We start from the raw sequence: 20,669 nt of genomic DNA, 5'->3' as shown, positions 1-20,669 counted from the left end.
CTTGTTGCTCACACATGACTCATTGATCCTTAAAGGTCCTCACAAAAAGCCTGTGCTAGTCCTGTTAAGTCATAGTTCCTTATAGAACCAATGTTCCAATGGAGAAAAGTCAGTCATCTGTTGACACGTTGAAGTATTTTGCATCTTGAACACGCATAAGATGGAAATATTTTTCTGATACTGCCATCCCTTTAATTTTTTTCAGTGCTAAAGGCCATGATTTCAGATATAAAAATGAACACCTTTTGAACAATTCTTTCCAGATTTCAGTCTTCTGTTAAGAAGGATTCTTATCAATTAACATAGGTTTTGTTGTTGATGACTTTGGCCAATGATAAATAGCAGTGGAGGCAGCAATTTTTTTTTGAGGGAAAAGGGTTCCAAATTGAAAAAGTTTCAAAATAGATTGCTTATCTTGTTTCCCAATTTACAATGCTGACTGCTGGGATGTTTTCCAAATTCGTGTCTCAGAAAATGAATGAATGGAGCACAGCCATCAACATTTAGAGTGTGGCTTATGGAAGAATTAAATCAATTGTAAATTACTTCAATCCAATCTAATCTAATAATATCCCATTTGTAGCAAGGCAAATGGCAATTCTGAAACAACTAAGAAACAGAATCCTGCAGAACCAGTCTCTGTAACAGATCAAATGTCCTTGATAGTGTACGTTTTTGTAAACAAAGTTCTTTCATTGAAAACATATACCCTCCAAATCTTGTAAATTACATCTGAATTAAGGTTAGTGTTGGATTCTGGGCCCACATTCACTAGAACAAAGTGCAGTTTCCAGTGGAAGTACGCAGTGCCTCTCACCACCCAACTAATCATGAATTGTATTTTCCAAGCTAACCACTTTATGAACTACAAGATCATCTGCAAATATCTGAACTCTTATAGACAGTACAGGCAGTAATTAAACATCATCTCCAGTACCTCATCCAAAAATGGACTAACTGACATTTGCAAGAAAATGTAGAAAGCGTAACTTTCAACACAGCGAAATGAAGACTACACAGACAGCCCTTGACAGTCGTCCTAATTTTATTCATGCCTGAACTTTTGAACTTATGCTAGGAAATAGCTGATACAGCACACTCCTCAAAAGCAATGTGCAGCTTTTGATTTGGTTACGATGGAATGTAGAATACCTTGATTCATGGAAAAGACATTGTCAGACAGCATACCACAGTCATCAATATGTAACATTGTTGGATAAGATATTAGTCACGAATTTTAATGTCACAACTATAGCTCTGCTTGAAGTGCATGGTCAAGTTTATTCAATTACATTAGAAAAACAAGCACAAACCTCCAAATGATGAGAGTATATCATCTAATATAGTGAAAATGAGCTAATTTTGCAATGAGAGGACTACACAAAAAGCTAAGCATTTAGCTTACTATTCAACTGAATACAGACAAGGAGAAACTAAGGTCTGCAGATGCTGGAGATTAGAGCTGAAAATGTGTTGCTGGAAAAGCGCAGCAGGTCAGGCAGCATCCAAGGAACAGGAGATTTGACGTTTAAGGCATAAGCCCTTCTTCAGGGTTCCTGAAGAAGGGCTTATGCCCGAAACGTCGATTCTCCTGTTCCTTGGATGCTGCCTGACCTGCTGCGCTTTTCCAGCAACACATTTTCAGCTCTGAATACAGACAAGTCCAACTGGCATGTGCAGCAACTCCCTAAGCATATCCTCTCCTCCTACTGTCATTCAGGAAATTATGCAAGATAGTCAGTTGTGTTGACATAAAGTGCTAAATGGCAAAAATAACTCAAAAGGAGCATAAAATAAAATTAAATACTGACTTTTGCTTCACTTGCAATAAACCTCAAGCATTTTTTCATATGAATAATTGTAATGCAGCATAAAGCTTCAGGCATTGGCACATCTTACTAAGCACTAGAACTGATAGTTTAACATGACTGCCTCACCAGCAGTCGACATGATCAATGTTATGCATATTTAGTGTTCCAAAGTGGAGATGATATGGCTAGAAAAGGCAAATTCTTTTCACACATCCCTCTGACTCCATCAAACACTCCCCTGCTGTCCTAGCATCCACCCCCCACTATGCTGCATCTGGTTCACATTTTTGCCAAAAGTTTTCTCTCACCCTGCTGATCCTGTACTTTTGCACACACCAAGGAGTGGCCTTTTCTCAGCAAAATTATCAATTTTGTGAAGACCTGTGAATAAAAACACAGAGAGAGAAAAAATAATTAAGAACAAAAGGGGACTTTTACAACACATATGTCAGCGCTTCAGTGTCTGCCAGTTTTCTCCCTTAGTTCACCACCCACCCACCCACTCTAGTCCATTAGTCACACAAAGATGCAGTTTAAGGGCAGGAAGTGTGTTAATGGAATTACAACTGTAACTCTGTAATCAAATCATGATATAAATATTTCCGAAGTCAAAAAATGAAAACAGGACATTCTTTTCTGTGGGTTATATGCTGAACCACAGTTTTAACATTTGGTCTTTACAAAAAAAAAGCATAAACAAAGTGCAGAGAGATCAAATGGTAACTAGCTATGAGACAAAAGATTAGCTGAGGGGGGTTGTGTAAGTATAGGATCGAAAATGGAAATATGTGAAGCATTTTGATGCTGTAGAATCAGCTGCGGATGAAAAATATTTTACCTCGGAGGAACATTAACCTTGCAAGTAAACAGCTTTAAACAATTAGTGTCAAAAGAGCCTCCAACGTCTGTTGTCTTGTTTCCCTAAAAGGGCTAGTAATTGCTCCAATCATGATTATAATTACTACCTAGGTATACAAACATTGAAACAAAAAGCTAATTGAGATACTAAAGGATTACTGATGAATTAATATTTCTACTGACATGCACTGTTTTGCCACTAACATTTTCATAGGTCTATAGAACCAAAAAAAAGGGCCTTCTGCCCACTGAGTGCAATGGTCAAAAAAATAGGCATCTATCGATTGCAGCACTTGGCCCATAACCTTGTATGCCAATGCAGTGCAAGTGGGCATCTAAATACCCTGAAATATTATGAAGGTTTCTGCCTATATCACCTTTACAGGCAGTAAGTCCGAGTTCAACATTCTCTGGTGAAAAAAGTAATTCCTTACAACCTCCTGCCCCTTATCGTAAAGCTATATCCTTGGTTATTGTCCTTACTTTCTTCAAGGTTTGTTGTGTTTACCCAATCACATTGTTTATGCTTTAGATGAAACATCTAGACTTGGGAAAAACTAGGAAGATCATACACCTGTGTGTTGCATCTTCTTTATAAGCATTTCCCCCACCAGACAATGTTAGACAGAAAATATATACAAATAAAATTATTCAAGTAACCAAAAATCATAACGAGAAGAAACGAACAAAAAATAATTAGAGAGCTGGAATTCTTCCATCTAGATTTCAGACAGTGTTCAAGCTGAGATCTTATGATGCAGGAAGCCTAGACAGGTAGAATGGAAACAATTTACCAGTGCTTTATTCTAGTAAGTCACAAACTTTCAGCAGGATAGCGCAGTTAGTTCAAGCATCAAAATCTGCCTTGACTATCAGTCTCAATTTTGAATGGAACAATGAACAAAAATTTGCATTTATCAAGCACCATTCATAATAAAATATGTCAAAATTTTGGGTCTTCCACAGTACAACAATACACAATGTCCAATGAGGCAACCAGCCATACAAGGAATTCTGTGGATCACTAGAACGTGGAGTATTCAGTTTCATTTGATTACTTGCAGCCTGAATTCAAGATGGCAGCTATGACTGAGACATTCAATAATTTAATTTGGCTGGACTGTATCATAGTGATAATGTCACTTCTCTCGTAACTCAAAAGCTTCATTTCAAGAATGATGACTGTGAAACTATTAAAATTTGTCATAGAAAAAGTCGGATTCATTAATGTCCTTTAAAGAAGAAAATTTGCCATCGTTACCTAGTCAAACCAACTGCAATGATGATTGACTCCTAAGTGCCCTTTCAAATGGCCTCACAAGCCATTCAATGGCTATTAGGGATGGCATCTAATTTTGGCCTTACCTCTGATGCATCCTATTAAAGAATTTTACAATTATTTTTAAAGCTGCCTACATATTATCTTGGAAATAAAATTTAATTACATTAGTTCTATTTATTCTCACAAAGGATTTTTAAAAAGTATTTCCTCTGCAGCTTTAAAAAAAATCCATTTTTTTTTTCTATAAACAGAGACAGACATTTTGTAAAAACAAGTGATTAGTAACAAGAAATCTGTCATTGCATCGTGAGATCACTCTGGGATTGTGGTGTCTATATATTAACAAGTCTCAATATGTCAGTGGAAATTTCCAAATATTTGTTCAGTAAATGTGCTGTGTAGAACCACAGCATTTTAATCAAGGAAACATGGGAGTTCATTTAACAGACACTATGACCCACACACATGCACAGTCAGAAAAGAAATTTTAAGAATCGACAGATTCTTTACTTGCAAATGGTAATCAAAAGTTTCTACATCATGTCAATTTTATTTACTTTTTAATGCAGTATCTTTGAAGGAACATGACAGAAGTAAGTGAATACTATACTATGTGCAGGCCAGGTAATGGAGCATTGTACAAGATTCAAGCACATAATTATATCAAACTGTGAATTCCTAGTGGCACACACACAAGAGGTAGAAGAAAGATTAGACCATATAGGCAATTGAGCCTGCTTCACCATTCATTATGTTCATGGGATGATCTATGACTTCAACTTTGCCTCCTGCCCAAGGCCTATATCCTTTGGTAGCCTGGAAAAGTAAAGCTTTGTCTATCTTAGCTGTTCAGTGATTAAACATTCACAAATTCTCGAGGTTAAAAAATTCAAAATATTCACAACCTTTTGAACGAGGCAATTTTTCCTCATTTCAGGGCTAGATTATTCCTTATCCTGGGACTGTGTCAGTGGTTTAATTCCCTAGTCAGTGGAAACAACCTGTCAGTATCTGCCATTCCATGGTCAAGGTGAGTTTAAATGCAATACAAATGAAGTGCCACTCAACTAGTTGACAATTTTCTGTCAAGGACTGAAAGCCCTTTCAGAGAGATATTCTGAACAGCAGTTTCTTCACACCGTCACTGGTCAAAGCCTTCCTAGCTTATCACTTTTCACTGACAAAACTCCTTCTACTGTATTTTCATTTCAATGATCCTGTGAGTTGCTGACAGGTTGGGAAACAAATGCCCTTGATGGAAAATTCAGAGTTACTAAACTAATTCATTCAAAGGGATTCCTCACGTGTCTTTAATATCACCCAGGGGAAACCCAGGAGGAATGGGGATGACATTGCGATCCTAACCGGACACAGCTGTATCACTTTTAGGGGTTTTAGCTCCATACACACAGCACACGTGCCTCTAGTTTCTTGGAAAATTCGCCCTTTGGTGTAAAAATGATAGGATAACACAACATAAAAGAAGACCATTCGGCCATCATGCCTGTGCTAGCATCTTGAAATAGGCCAGCCATTCAGGTTTGAGGGAGGGAAGATGTAGGCTTATAAGCAAGAGGATATGATAGAATTACAGGGTAACTGTTTGGATCATGATAACCAGAGTGAGACAGGAAGGGACAGAGTATACAAACATAGAAAAATAGCAATAAACAGGATCAAATGGGGGAAAAATGATTTAAAAAAGCAAAATTAAAGGCTCTTTACTTGACTACACAAATATTGTAGACAAAATAAATGAATTAACCACACAAATACAGGTTAACAGGCATGTTTACAAGAAGGTCAAATATTCAGATGTGGGTGAATTTTTGAAAGGACATGCAGGAAGGAAAGACTGGTGGGATAGAAATGTTGGTACAGAACTAAATACGAAAGCAACAAAAGATCTTGAATCAGAAGATGCAGAATCCATATGTGTGGAGGTAAAAATATAAAAAGGCAATAAGGACCCTGGTAGTCTATAGGTCCCCTAACAGTAAATTTACGATGGGGCACAGAATAAATCAGGGGTAATGAGGACACATAACGAAGGTAGTACATAAATAATGAATGATTTTAAACCTCATGTAGATTGGGATAAACAGACTGGCAGAGGAAGCCATGAGGACAATTGCATACAGTGTATCTAGGACAGTTTCCTAGAACAATATGTAGTAGATCCAACAGAGATCAGGCAATTTTGAAACTGGTAATGTGTGATGAGGCAGATTTAATGAATAATGTTAGATAAAAGCCCCTTTGTAACAGTGATGAAAACATAGTAGAATTTAGCATTCAGTTCAAGAGAGAGAAACTTCTGATTTTTGATTTGATTTATTATTGTCTCATGTACCAAGAGACAGTGAAAATAATTGTTTTGCGTGCAAACCAGACAAATCATACTTTATACAAATACATCAGGGTAACAGAGCAGAATGCAGAATATAGTGCTAAAGCTACAGAGAAGGTGCAAAGAAAGATCAGCTCTAATATATGAGAGGTCCATTCATAAGTCAGATAACAGTGGGGAAGAAGCTGTTGTTAAATCTATTGGTACGCATTCTCAAACCTTTGTATTATCTGCCAATGGAAGAGGGTGCAAGAGAGTACAATCGGAGTGGGAGGGGTCTTTGATTATGTCGGCTGCTTTCCTGAGGCAATGGGAAGTTTGGACGAAGTCCATGGAAGTTTCCTGGTGGACTGAGCTATGTCCACAACTACCCGTAATTTATTGCAGTCTTTACAGAGCAGTTGCCATACCAAGCTGTGATGCATCCGCATATGATGTAAACTTGGATTGGAAGCAACCCTGCTAAGCTTAAATAAGGGTAATTTCAAAGGACTGAGGGCAGAACTGGCTGTAGTGAACTGAGAAAAACTGAGTTGCAAAAATGGTTGAGGAACAATGGCAGATATATAAGCACAGCAAAGATATATTCCAGAGTGGAACAAGGATTCTAGAAAGGGAATAAGCAAAGATTGATAGTTAACCAGGAAAGTTAAGGATAACATCAGATTGACACAATAAACATACTATGTGGCAAAAATTTGTGGCAAACCAGAGGATGGGAAAAGTTTTAAAAATCAAATCAACAAGTCCAAATAAAGGAAGAAAATAAACTTTGAGGGAAAACTATCAAGAAAAATATTAAGATGGACAGCAAGTGCTTCTTTAAAGATATAAAAAGGAAGAGAGAAGCTAAAGTGAACATAGACCCCTAAGATAATAATGCTTGGAAAATAATAATGTGGAACCAGGAAATGGAAGAGGAATTGAATAAATAATTTGCATGAGTCTTCACAGTAGAAGACTTTATTAGCATTCCAAAATTACTAAATGAGAGAAACAAAATCAAAACTAAGACCTGATGCAAGAAACAATGATTATTAATGTTCAATTTTCTTCAACATGCTATCTACGTTAGGAACAAAAATGTTTATACTTTTGAAAAAAATCCTGCTGAAATATTTAGAATTAATGCAGATCTTGTTCACTTTTTTAAGAAGTCTCCCTTCCACATTTCAGTGAGTATGTTATCAAGGAGGGATGAAATCTGAATGTGAGGGAGCGCATTTAAAAACAGCATGAGTTTAATCCAACTGTAATCAGTTCACTTTTGTTTTGCTTTAAGTAAGTTGGAATCATCTGGGAAAATCTAAAATAACTACCATATTTTCATACTGCATTATAAATAGCAAATTATGCACTCAGGTCAATTTCTGTATTTAACGTAGAACCCATTTAAAAGGAACTGAAAATGTTCTCTGTGAAGCTCTGGCTGACTTTATGTACCATTGAAACTTCAAAAAGGAAACTATTTGGATTAAATCACTGTGAAACATCCAACAGGGAACAAACAGAAGACCAGGGTCGAAGTCTGGACCTCCAACATCTTCTGTTTGGTGCCTCCTTCCATCTGTTTCAATAGGATGTGATACACAAAAACTATGTTCAATTTGATTTTATTCATTCTTTCATGGGATGTGGGTGCTGATGACAAGGCCAGCTTTTCTACTCATCCCCAGATACAGTTAAGAGTCAACACACTGTTCTGAGTTTGAAGTCACATGTAGGCCAGACCAGGTAAAACTTCTCATCCTGAAAGGACATTAGTGAACTAGATTTCTTCCAATCTGAATGGTTTCATGATCGCCAAGAAACTAGTTTTCAGCTTTAAATTTTTTTCAACTCAAATTTCTTCATCTGCCATAGGACAATTTCAACTTGCACTCACATTAGCCTGGGGCACCCGTTCATTAGTTGAGTAGTGTTAACATTATGCTACCACCTCCACATTTTCACACTCCGTGTTTATTTACATATTACTTTTTCTATGCGCAGGTTCAAGCATTGAAAAGCGTCAGTAAGTGCTCCTATTCATGAAGCTACAATGTTGTTGTAACAGGAGAATGTTTGTGGACTACAGGTGAATTGCTTACACTCCCTCTTAGTGCACCTCAGCAGTATTTATTACTACACACATGAAGCACTCTTACATGCCTTGGAAAATGAATAATATTTCCTATTTAAGCATAATTACTTCATTAGAATCAATCAAAATGGGCAAAAAATGACATCACTCTGGGAACAAAAGTGAAAATTAGAATAATGAGAAGAACTGTGGATAACAATATATATCCTTTAACTTATATAGAGATGTTCAGCACGGAAACAGACTCTTTGGTACAACTCGTCCATGCTGACCAGATATCACAACCAAATCTAGTCCCACCTGCCAGCACCTGGCCCATATCCCGCCAAACCCTTAGTGTTCATATACTCACCCAAATGCCTTTTAAATGTTGCAAATGTACCAGCCTCCACCACTTTCTTTGGCAGCCCATTCCACACACACACACCACACTCTGCGTGAAAAGGTTGGCCTTTAGGTCTCTTGTACATCTTTCCCCTCTCACCCTAAACCTTTGCCCTCTAGCTCTGGACTCCACCAAGGGAAAAGACATTGTCTATTTACTCTTTCCATGCCCCACATGATTTTAAAAACCTCTCTAAGGTCACCCCTCAGCCTCCAATGCTCCAGGAACCTATTCAAAATCTCCCCGTAGCTCAAATCCTCCAACCCTGGCAACATCCTTGTAAATCTTTTCTGAACCCTTTCAAGTTTAACAATATCCTTCTGATAGGGAGTAGACCAGAATTGCACGCCATATTCCAAATGTAGCCTAACCAATGTATTGTACAGCCGCAACATGACCTCCCAACTCCTGTACTCAATACTCTAACCAATAAAGGAAAGCATACCAAACGCCGCCTTCACTATCCTGTCTACCTGCAACTCTACTTTCAAGGAGCTATGAACCTGTACTCCAAGGTCCCTTTGTTCAGCCACACTCCCTACGACCTTACCATTAAGTATATAAGTCCTGTTAAGGTTTGCTTTCCCAAAATACAGCACCTCACATTTATCTAATTTAAACTCCATCTGCCACTTCTCAGCTTGTTGGAGTGGACCAAGATCCCATTGTAATCCGAGGTAACCTTTTTCGTTGTTCACTACACCTCCAATTTTGGCATCATCTGCAAACTTACTAACTATACCTCTTAAGCTCACATCCAAATCATTTGTATAAATGACAAAAGGTAGTGGACTCAGCACTGATCCTTGTGACACTCCACTAGTCACAGGCCTCCAGTCTGAAAAACAACCCTCCACCACCACCACTGTCTTTGAGCCAGTTCTACATCCAAATGCTAGTTACCCCTGTGTTCCACGAGATCTAACTTTGTTAACCAGTCTCCTATGGGGAACCTTGTTGAAAACCTTACTGAAGTCCATATAGATCACATCTACCGCTCTGCCCTTATCAATCCTCTTTGTTACTTCTTCAAAAAACTCAATCAAGTTTGTGAGACATGATGGCACAAAGCCATGCTGACTATCCCTAATCAGTCCTTGCCTTTCCAAATACACGTACATCCTGTCCCTCAGGATTCTCTCCAACAACTTGCCCACCACTGACATCAGGCTCACTGGTCTAAAATTCCCTGGTTTATCCTTACCACCTTTCTTAAATAGTGGCATCACGTTAGCCAACTTCCAGTCTTCCGGAACCTCACCTGTCACTATCGATAATACGAATATTTCAGCAAGAGGCTCAGCAATCACTTCCCTAGCTTCCCACAGAGTTCTGGGTTACACCTGATCAGGACTTGAGGGGTTAACCACTTTTATACATTGTACCAGCCTCCACCACTTCCTCTGGCAGCTCATTCCACATTCATACCACCCTCTGTGTGAAAAAGTTGACCGTTAGGTCTCTTATATCTTTCCCCTCTCACCCTAAACCTATGCCCTCTAGCTCGGGACTCCCCCACCCTTGGGAAAAGACTTTGTCTATTTATCCTATCCATGCCCCTCATAATTTTGTAAACCTCTATAAGGTCACCCCTCAGCCTCCGACGCTCCAGAGAAAACAGCCCCAGCTTGTTCAGCCACTCCCTACAGCTCAACCCTCCAACCCTGGCAACATCCTTGTAAATCTTTTCTGAACCCTTTCAAGTTTCACAACATCTTTGCCATAGGAAGGAGACCAGAATTACATGCAATATCCCAACAGTGCCCTAAACAATGTCCTGTACAGCCTCAACATGACCTCCCAACTCCAGTACTCAATACTCTGACCAATAAAAGAAAGCATACCAAATGCCTTCTATCTACCTGTGACTCCACTTTCAAGGAGCTATGAACTTGCACTCCAGCAACACTCCCTCGGTCCTTACCATTAAGTGAATAAGTCCTGCTAAGATTTGCTCTCCCAAAATGCAGCATCTCACATTTATTTGAATTAAACTCCATCTGCCACACTTCCATGTCCTTTTCCACTGTAAATACCGAAGCAAAATACTTGTTTAGTATCTACCACATCTCTTGCAGCTCCACACAAAGGCCACCTTGCTGATCTCTGAGGGATCCCCCCACCTCCCACCACCAAACCATCATCTCCCAGTCCATCCATAACCTCATCACCTCAGGGGATCTCCCATCCACCGCCTCCAACCTCATAGTCCCACAACCCCGCACTGCCCGTTTCTACCTCCTGCCCAAAATCCACAAGCCTGACTGCCCCGGCCGACCCATTGTCTCAGCCTGCTCCTGCCCCACCGAACTCATCTCCGCATAACTCGACACGGTCCTGTCCCCTTTAGTCTAAGAACTCCCCACCTACGTTCGGGACACCACCCACGCCCTCAACCTCCTCCAGGATTTTCGCTTCCCCGGTCCCCAACGCCTTATTTTCACTATGGACATCCAGTCCCTATACACCTCCATCCCCCATCACGAAGGACTCAAAGCCCTCCGCTTCTTCCTTTCCCGCCGCACCAACCAGTACCCTTCCACTGACACCCTCCTTCGACTGACTGAACTGGTCCTCACCCTGAATAACTTCTCTTTTCAATCCTCCCACTTTCTCCAAACTAAAGGAGTTGCCATGGGCACCCGCATGGGCCCCAGCTATGCCTGTCTCTTCGTAGGATATGTGGAAAAGTCCATCTTCCGCAACTACACTGGCACCACTCCCCACCTTTTCCTCCGCTACATCGATGACTGTATCGGCGCTGCCTCGTGCTCCCACGAGGAGGTTGAACAGTTCATCAACTTTACTAACACCTTCCATCCCGACCTCAAATTCACCTGGACTGTCTCAGACTCCTCCCTCCCCTTCCTAGACCTTTCCATTTCTATCTCGGGCGACCGAATCAACACAGACATCTACTATAAACCGACTGACTCCCACAGCTATCTGGACTACACCTCCTCCCACCCTGCCCCCTGTAAAAACTCCATCCCATATTCCCAATTCCTTCGTCTCCGCCGCATCTGCTCCCAGGAGGACCAGTTCCAACACTGCACAGCCCAGATGGCCTCCTTCTTCAAGGACCGCAGATTCCCCCCAAACGTGATCGACGATGCCCTCCACTGCATCTCCTCCACTTCCTGCTCCTCCGCCCTTGAGCCCCGCTCCTCCAACCGCCACCAAGACAGAACCCCACTGGTTCTCACCTACCACCCCACCAACCTCCGTATACAACGTATCATCCGCCGTCATTTCCGCCACCTCCAAACAGACCCCACCACCAGGGATATATTTCCCTCCCCTCCCCATCAGCGTTCCGCAAAGACCACTCCCTTCGTGACTCCCTTGTCAGGTCCACACCCCCCACCAACTCAACCTCCACTCCCGGCACCTTCCCCTGCAAATGCAGGAAATGTAAAACTTGCGCCCACACCTCCTCCCCCACTTCCCTCCAAGGCCCCAAGGGATCCTTCCATATCCGCCACAAGTTCACCTGTACCTCCACACACATCATCTATTGCATCCGCTGCACCCGATGTGGCCTCCTCTATATTGGGGAGACAGGCCGCTTACTTGCGGAACGCTTCAGAGAACACCTCTGGGACGCCCGGACCAACCAACCCAACCACCCCGTGGCTCAACACTTTAACTCTCCCTCCCACTCCACCGAGGACATGCAGGTCCTTGGACTCCTCCACAGGCAGAACATAACAACACGACGGCTGGAGGAGGAGCGCCTCATCTTCCGTCTGGGAACCCTCCAACCACAAGGAATGAACTCAGATTTCTCCAGTTTCCTCATTTCCCCTACCCCCACCTTGTCTCAGTCGGTTCCCTCAACTCAGCACCGCCCTCCTAACCTGCAATCTTCTTCCTGACCTCTCCGCCCCCACCCCACTCCGGCCTATCACCCTCACCTTGACCTCCTTCCACCTATCACATCTCCATCGCCCCTCCCCTAAGTCCCTCCTCCCTACCTTTTATCTTAGCCTGCTTGGCACACTCTCCTCATTCCTGATGAAGGGCTTATGCCCGAAACGTCGAATTTCCTATTCCTTGGATGCTGCCTAACCTGCTGTGCTTTAACCAGCAACACATTTTCAGCTGTGATCTCCAGCATCTGCAGACCTCATTTTTTACCCGAGGATCCTATTCTCTCCCTATTTACCCTTTTGTCCTTGATGCATTTGCAAAAACCCTTTGGATTCTCCTTAACTCTCTTTGCCAAAGCTATCTCATGTCTCCTTTTTGCCTTCCTGATTTCCCTCTCAAGTATACTCCTACTGCTTTTATACTCTAAGGATTCACTCGAAAAATCCTGTCTAGACCTTACATATGCTTCCTTCTTTTTCTTAACCAACCCCTCAATTTCTTTTGTCATCCAGCATTCTCTATACCTACCTGCCTTTCCTTTCACCTTAACAGAAAAAAACTGTCTCTGGACTCTCGTTATCTCATTTCTGAAGGCTTCCCATTTTCCAGCCGTCCCTTTACCTGCGAACATCTGCCCCCAATCAGCTTTTGAAAGCTCTGGCCTAATACCGTCAAAATTGGCCTTTCTCCAACTTAGAACTTCAACTTTTAGATTTGGTCTATTATTTTCCATCACTATTTTAAAATTAATAGAATTATGGTCGCAGGCCCCAAAGTACCCCCCATCACTGACACCTCAGTCACCTGTCCTGCCTTATTTCCCAAGAGTAGGTTAAGTTTTGCACCTTCTCTAGTAGGTAGGTACATATATATATATATCGAATCAGAAAATTTTCTTGTGCAGACTTAACAAATTCCTCTCCATCTAAACCCTTAACACTATGGCAGTTTCAGTCTATGTTTGGAAAGTTAAAATCCCCTACCAACACCACCCTATTATTCTTACATGTAATTGAGATTTCCTTACAAATTTGTTTCTCAATTTCCCTATGACTATTACGGGGTCAATAATACAATCCCAATAAGGTGATCAACCCTTTCTTATTTCTCAGTTCCACCCAAATAACTTCCCTGGATGTATTCTGGAAATATCCTTCCTCAGTGCAGCTGTAATACTATTCCTTATCAAAAACGCCACTTGTCGTCCTCTCTTGCTTCCCTTTCTGTCCTTCCTGTAGCATTTGTATCCTGGAACATTAAGCTGCCAGTCCTGTCCATCCCTGAGCCATATTTCTGTAATTACTATGATATCCCAGTGCTATGGTCCTAACCATGCTATGATCCTAACCATGCCTTGAGTTCATCTGCCTTCCCTGTTAGGCCCCTTGCATTGAAATGAATGAGCTTAATTTATGAATCCTACCTGGTTGTCTGCTTTGTTCCTACCTGCCCTGACTATTTGACTTGCTTCTTTTCTCACCTGTACCATGGAGTCATCGAGTCAAGGAGATGTACAGCACGGAAATAATCGTACATGCCGACCAGATATGCCAAACCAATCTAGTTCCACCTGCCAGCACTCTGCCATTCCTTCAAACCCTTCCTATTCATCTATCGTTCCAATCTGCTTTTTAAATTTTGCAATTGTACTAGCCTCCACCACTTCCTCTGGCAGCTCATTCCATACACGTACCAACTTATGCGTGAAAAAGTTGCCTCTTAAATCTCTTTTATATTTTTCCCCTCTCACCCTAAACCTGTGCCCTCTAGTTCTGGACTCCCCACCTCAGGAAAAAGACTTTGTCTATTTATTCTATCCATGCCCCTCATGTTTCATAAACCTATGTAAGGTCACCCCTCAACCTCCAAAGCTCCAGGTATAGCAGTCCCAGCCTGTTCAACCTCTCCCTATAGCTCAAAGCCTCTAACCCTGGCAACATCCTTGTCAATCTTTTCTGAACCCTTTCAAGTTTCATATCATCTTTCCGATTAGAAGGTGACCAGAATTGTATGCAATATTCCAACAGTGGCCAAACCAATGTCCTGAACAGCCGCAACATGACCTCCCAACTCCTGTACTCAATACCAGTCTCAGATTGATCTCTTTCCTCACTATCTCCCTGGGTCCCACCTCCCCCCACCTTGCTAGTTTAAATCCTCCCAAGCAGCTCTAACAAATCTCCCTGCCAGTATACTAGTCCCCTTCCAATTTAGGTGCATTCCATCCTTCTTGTACAGATCACTTCTACCCAAAACAGCTTCCAATGATCCAAAAATGTGACTCCTACTCCTGTACACTAGCTCCTCAGCCATGCATTCATCTGCTCCATCCTCCTATCCCTGCCCTGTCTAGTTTGTAGCACCAAGAGTAATCCAGATATTACGACTCTTAAGGACTTCCTTTTTAAATTCCTGCCTAACTGTCTGTAATCTTCCTTCAGAATCTCAACCTTCTCCCTTCTTATGTCGTTGGTTCCAATGTGTACAATGACCACCTACTGGGCCATCTCCCCCTTGAGAACATTCTGCACCTTCTCTGAGAAATCCTTGATCCTAGCACCAGGGAAGCAACACACCATTCTGAATTTTCCCTGTTGGCCACTAAAACGTCTGTCTGTGCCTCAAAGTAGAGAGTCCCCTCACACAATCGATCTCTTGGAACCTGACAAACCCCTCATTGTATTAAAGCCAGTCTCAATACTTGAAACCTGGCCACTCTTGCTACATTCCCCTGAGAATCCATCATCCCCTACATTTTCTAAAACAGCAAATTTGTTTAAAATGGGAATAGCCACAGATGACTCCTACACTACCTGCCTACCTCTCTTGCTTTTCCCAGAGTTAACCCATCTAGGTGGCTGTATCTGTGACTTTTCTCCCTTCCTATAACTGCCGTCCATTACATCTCCTTGCTCTTGTAAATTCCTCATTACCTCTAACTGTCACTCCAACCGTTCCATTCGTTCTGACAGGATCTGCAACCAATGGCATTTATTGCAGATATAATCCTCAGTAACACATCAACTCTCCCTAACCCCCCACATCCAGCAGGAAGAGCGTATCACTCTACTAAGGGCCATTTTTGCTTCTTCCGATCTGCAGATCCAGAAAATAGCACCATCTTATTCCTCTACAATATACTGCTCAGGCTAACTTAATACATATGGCTTGTATTTTTAAGTTTAATCAAGAGACAGATCTGAATAAAACATATAATCAAGAAAGAACCCACTCTATTCACTACTGCAGACTTACAGCAAGGCCTCAAGGCCACACTTAAAACTATTCACTTATCCGTCTCTGTGCTGTGACCTCTCCCAAACAGGTTCCTCTAATATCAGTTTTGAATTTCACTGTTTGTTGATTTTCCCAGATGCATTCCCATGCCAGCGATACATGAATTCAACAGCAAATGCAGTAACTGCGCAGGTTCACTCCTGTGTCAGTTAGCAGTGTTGGTTTCTTTTTCTCTCTCTCTCTCCTGCACTAACCTCACCATGTGCTGCCTTTGTCTGTTCCTCTCCCTTTTAAAGGTAGCACCTTATTAAATTAAATAACTGATCTTCTTTTGGAGAATTTAATGCTGGATAGCACACTCAGAGTTCTCTTTTCTTTAAATTATGGCACAGGATCTTTCAAGCTCAATTGAACTGTTTTGACAAAGGAACAGCTGGTCAATGTTTGAACCGAAAGGTGAGACTTCCAACAATGTAGCACTCCTGCTGTACTGTACTGATGTTATAGATGATTACATGCTTAAGACAATATAAATGAAATGACAACATTTTCAAAGGGGTGCAGAAGCCAAAAAAAAATTGGGATTTTTGCATCCATATTTGGGATGGTGGCAGATCAGCTTTATCAAACATTTAAAAATAAACAGACAGATGCAACAACAACATCTATGTATACAATATCTTGAACACTGAAAAAGCAATGTAAAATGTCTCACGATAGTTTACAGAAGTTTCATTGAACAGAGTTTGACACAGCCACATAAAGGAATATTAGTTAATGAATAAAACCTTGCTACAGAGGTAGATTTTAAGGAGCATCTTGAGTAAGGAAAGAGAGAAAGAGAGGCAATTCCAGAGCTTAGGCATCAGCAATGGAATGGTGGAATTGTTAAAATCGGAAATGCTCAAGAAGCCAGAATTGATGTGCTGCAAATGTCTTGAGATTTGTCAGACTGAAGAAGATCACAGAAAAAAAGAGAGCTAGGCCTCATTGGGAATTGTAAAAAAAAACTGGACTTTTAAACTTGAAGCATTATTTAACCAAGAGCCAATGTAAGTCAGAGAGCTAGGGAAGCTAGGGAAACAATGAATGAATGGTTGAAGAGCCATAGAGTATAAAAATAAAAAAAGGTTTCTTTAAACCCTGGTAAAATTAATTTTGAGCCTAAGCTGGAGTTGTGTATCCAATTCCAGTTACCACAGTTTAGGAAGGAAAGTTTACAGTAAAGACTTAATTGAATGATACTTGTGATTAGATATTTCAGTTATACAGAGATACTGGGAAAGGCAGATTTTCTTTGGAGAAGTTAAGGGAAAAATTAATAGAGGTGTTTGAAAGTACAGCGGCACGGTGGCACAGTGGTTAGCACTGCTGCCTCACAGCGCCAGGGACCTGGGTTCAATTCCCGCCTCAGGTGACTGACTGTGTGGAGTTTGCACGTTCTCCCCGTGTCTGCGTGGGTTTCCTCCGGGTGCTCCGGTTTCCTCCCACAGTCCAAAGATGTGCGGGTCAGGTGAATTGGCCATGCTAAATTGCCCATAGTGTTAGGTAAGGGGTATATGTAGGGGTTGTGCTTCGGTGGGTCGGTGTGGACTTGTTGGGCTGAAGGGCCTGTTTCCACACTGTAAGTAATCTAATCTAATCTAAAAAAAGTACATGAAGTTTTGAGAGAATAAATACAGTCGTGCGAAATTATTTCCACTGGTGGGCTTGTCAGTAACCAGCGGTCACAAATTGAGATAACTGGCAAAAGGGGATAAATGAGGACAAATTTCCTTAAAAGAAATTGCTATGATCTGGAATGTGTTCTCTGAAAGAGTAGTAGAAACAGATTCAATACTTAACTTTCAAAAGAGAACTCACCCCGGACTTCAATCTGCAAACACAACTTTCTAATCCAAGAGGAAGTCTACTTGCCAACTGATGCAATATTACACAAACTGGGTAAACCAGTTTCTAACAATCTATAACACAGCTCCCTAGTTTTGAATGGTATTTAATAGGAACAACACCAGGAGAGGGCCAGTAATGGGATATTTCCTAAACCTCTCAAACATAAATATTGCATGTCACAGAGATGTGTTATTGGCTGCAATAACTTTCAAAAGCATCTTGTGCACTGAGTCAGTTCTGGATGCTGAGATATAAAGGAGATATCTGAATACTGGAATTGGGGCTGAGGCATACTCCAAAGGCTAATACCTAGTATCAAGTGTCTGAGCTATGAGAGATTGGATGTTTCATCCTAGAAAGGAGACATCCAAAAAATGATGAGATAGACACATACATGATGAGTGAATGATGCGGATAAAGTAAGTGTACAATAATCTTTTAAACTAAATTGTGTGTGCAGATTAAAAGGAATATTCACATAGAAAAGGAAAATAGGTAACTTTCGGACTGATATAAGGAGTTTGTTGTCCACGATTTTAAGGTCGTAAGGATAATAATCTTGAATTTAAGAAACACAAAATGGAGAGAATATTTATTTTGGTCAAAATGAAGGACTCGATGAGAAGGATGAACCACCTGTGGTCCGAAATGCAGTCAGGGTGAGAATCCAATCAAAAACTGAGGCATACAAAGAGGGGAAAATTTGTGATAGGCCAGAGGATTGTGATTTTTTATTAGGAACCCCACAACAGATGACCTAAAAGCTAATATAAAGGAAAATGAGTATCTGAAATGAATGTGGGACATGAAGGATGCAACTTTGGAATTAATAACTGGAAACAAGGAAATGGAAGGTAATTAAAATCAATATTTTATACCAATCTTCGCAGTGGAGGATGCTATAAACATCCAAAGATGTCAGGTAAGCAAGATGCCAAAGGAAGAAAAAGTCTTAACACACTCTTTATCGCAAAGGACAAAGGATTTAATAAACTAATTGGACTGAAGACAGACAAGTCACCAGGACCTTGATAATCTGCATTCTACAACTTTAAATGAAGTGGCTGCAGAGATAGTGGAGGTATTGACTGAAATTTTCCAGAACTGACTGAATCCCAGGAAGGTTCCAGCATATTGGACAACCACTAACATGATGCCCCTATTCAAGAAGGTAAGGAGACAGATAGCAGGAAACTGTATACTATTTAGCCTTAAGTCTGTTGTTGGGAAACTGATAGAATCCGTTATTAAAGAAGGATGAGCTGCACATTTAGAAAAACTCGACGTAATCAAACACAATCAACATGGCTTCGTGAAAGAGAAACCATGTTTAACAAATTTGCTAGAATTATTTGAGGATATAACAAGCAGAATTGATAATGGGAAAGATGTGGTGTATTTCACTTTCCAGAGGGCATTCAATAAGATGCCGCACAGAAGCTTATTGCACCAGATCAGAGCTCATTGTTTTGGAGATAATGAATTTGCATGGATTAAAGACTATTTAGCACATAAAGGATTGATAGTCTGGATAATGGGTCTTTTTTAGGTTGGAAGTATGTAATTAGTGGAGTGCCATAAGTATTAGGTCTAGTGACTCAATTATTTACCAGCAAGTATTAATGATTTGGAGGAAGGTGCAGAGTGTAATGTATCTAAATTTGTTGATGATATAAAAATAGGTAGGAGGGCATGTTGTGAGAAGGAAAACAATGTGCAATGCAACATCGATAGGTTGAGTGCTTGGGCCAAAACTTGGCGGAGGAGTTTTATATAGGAGAGTGTGACCTCATGCACTTTGGTTAGAAGTATCAGAAGGCAGACTATTACTTAACTGGAGAGAGACTCCAAAATGTGCAACATAGGGCTATGAGTGTTTTTGCGCAAGAAATACAGAAAGTTATCATGCAGGTGCAGAAAATAATGAAGAAGGCAAAGGGAATATTGGTTTTTATTGTTAAGGGCCTGGATTTTAAAAATAAGGAAGTCTTATTACAAGTGTACACGATGTTGGTGAGGCTGCACCTCGAGTACTGTGCAGTTTTGGTCCGTGTTTTTGAAAAAGAACATGATAGTATTAGAAGCAATTCAAAGGAGAGATGGTTAATTCTGGGTGAAGGGGTCAACTTTGCGAGAATGGCCAAACAGGTTAGGCCATTATTTATTTGAATTTAGAAGACTGGGGGATGGATTTTATTGAAATATCAGAGAGTTGACAGTGATGAGATGCAAGCAAAGAAAGAGGAACTGAGGCCCAGGGCAGATCAGCCATGACATTACAGATATGCAAAGTAGGCTTGAGGGGCTGAATGGCCTACTCCTACTCCCATTTGTTATGGTCTTGTGAATATAAAGGATGTTTGATTTTTGGTTAATTGATGTAGACTAAATACTTTATTGTATTTGTAACTATCTTTCCAAAATGGTATAAAGATGATGAAATAAATAATTTTTGTCAATTACTTTTGGAAGTACACAATATTATTAAAAGTAAAGAGTTAAATACAAACTATTTGAATTACCAGCTTCGTACTTGGGAAAAAAAATTCTTATCACCACCGTCACCTATATTAAGATTGAGCCAAATCCACCCACCCTCAACTCCCACATCAAACAACCTCTCTTTGACAGTCAGACACAGTAAAACACTGTTTGTGCCACATTGACTGCAATAAGATTCTCTGTTATAATTCATTTCACAAGTTATTCATTTCAGTTTGGAATCTTTCAGCCCTAGTGCTATATATCTACAACTCATTCTCTGTAGAAACATTTGGCTTTTATCTGCTTCCAGCTAGGCTCAATGCTGTTGTTGTACACTTTACTCTCTCAGAAAATCTGCTGAAGTTCAGATCTGGGCCAGTTGAAAATAAACAGAGTCACCACCCAGCTTTTGA

At 40.7% G+C, this 20,669-nt stretch overlaps 1 protein-coding gene across 2 annotated transcripts in view; it reads right to left on the bottom strand.

Moving 5' to 3' along the window:
- The window catches only part of bcas3 (BCAS3 microtubule associated cell migration factor), a 1,146,863-nt gene that overhangs the window by 966,170 nt on the left and 160,024 nt on the right, over window positions 1-20,669 (bottom strand). For both annotated transcript variants that reach the window (XM_060847956.1, XM_060847957.1), the window contains exon 7: window positions 2,120-2,192. In XM_060847956.1, coding sequence (XP_060703939.1) covers window positions 2,120-2,192 — 73 coding nt within the window. The remainder of the gene's footprint in view (window positions 1-2,119; window positions 2,193-20,669) is intronic.

The sequence above is a fragment of the Hemiscyllium ocellatum genome, chromosome 31 (genome assembly GCF_020745735.1).
Source record: "Hemiscyllium ocellatum isolate sHemOce1 chromosome 31, sHemOce1.pat.X.cur, whole genome shotgun sequence".
Taxonomy (NCBI): Eukaryota; Metazoa; Chordata; class Chondrichthyes; order Orectolobiformes; family Hemiscylliidae; genus Hemiscyllium; species Hemiscyllium ocellatum.
Note: the sequence above shows the minus strand (reverse complement) of the source record. Positions and strands in the feature narration are given on the sequence as shown.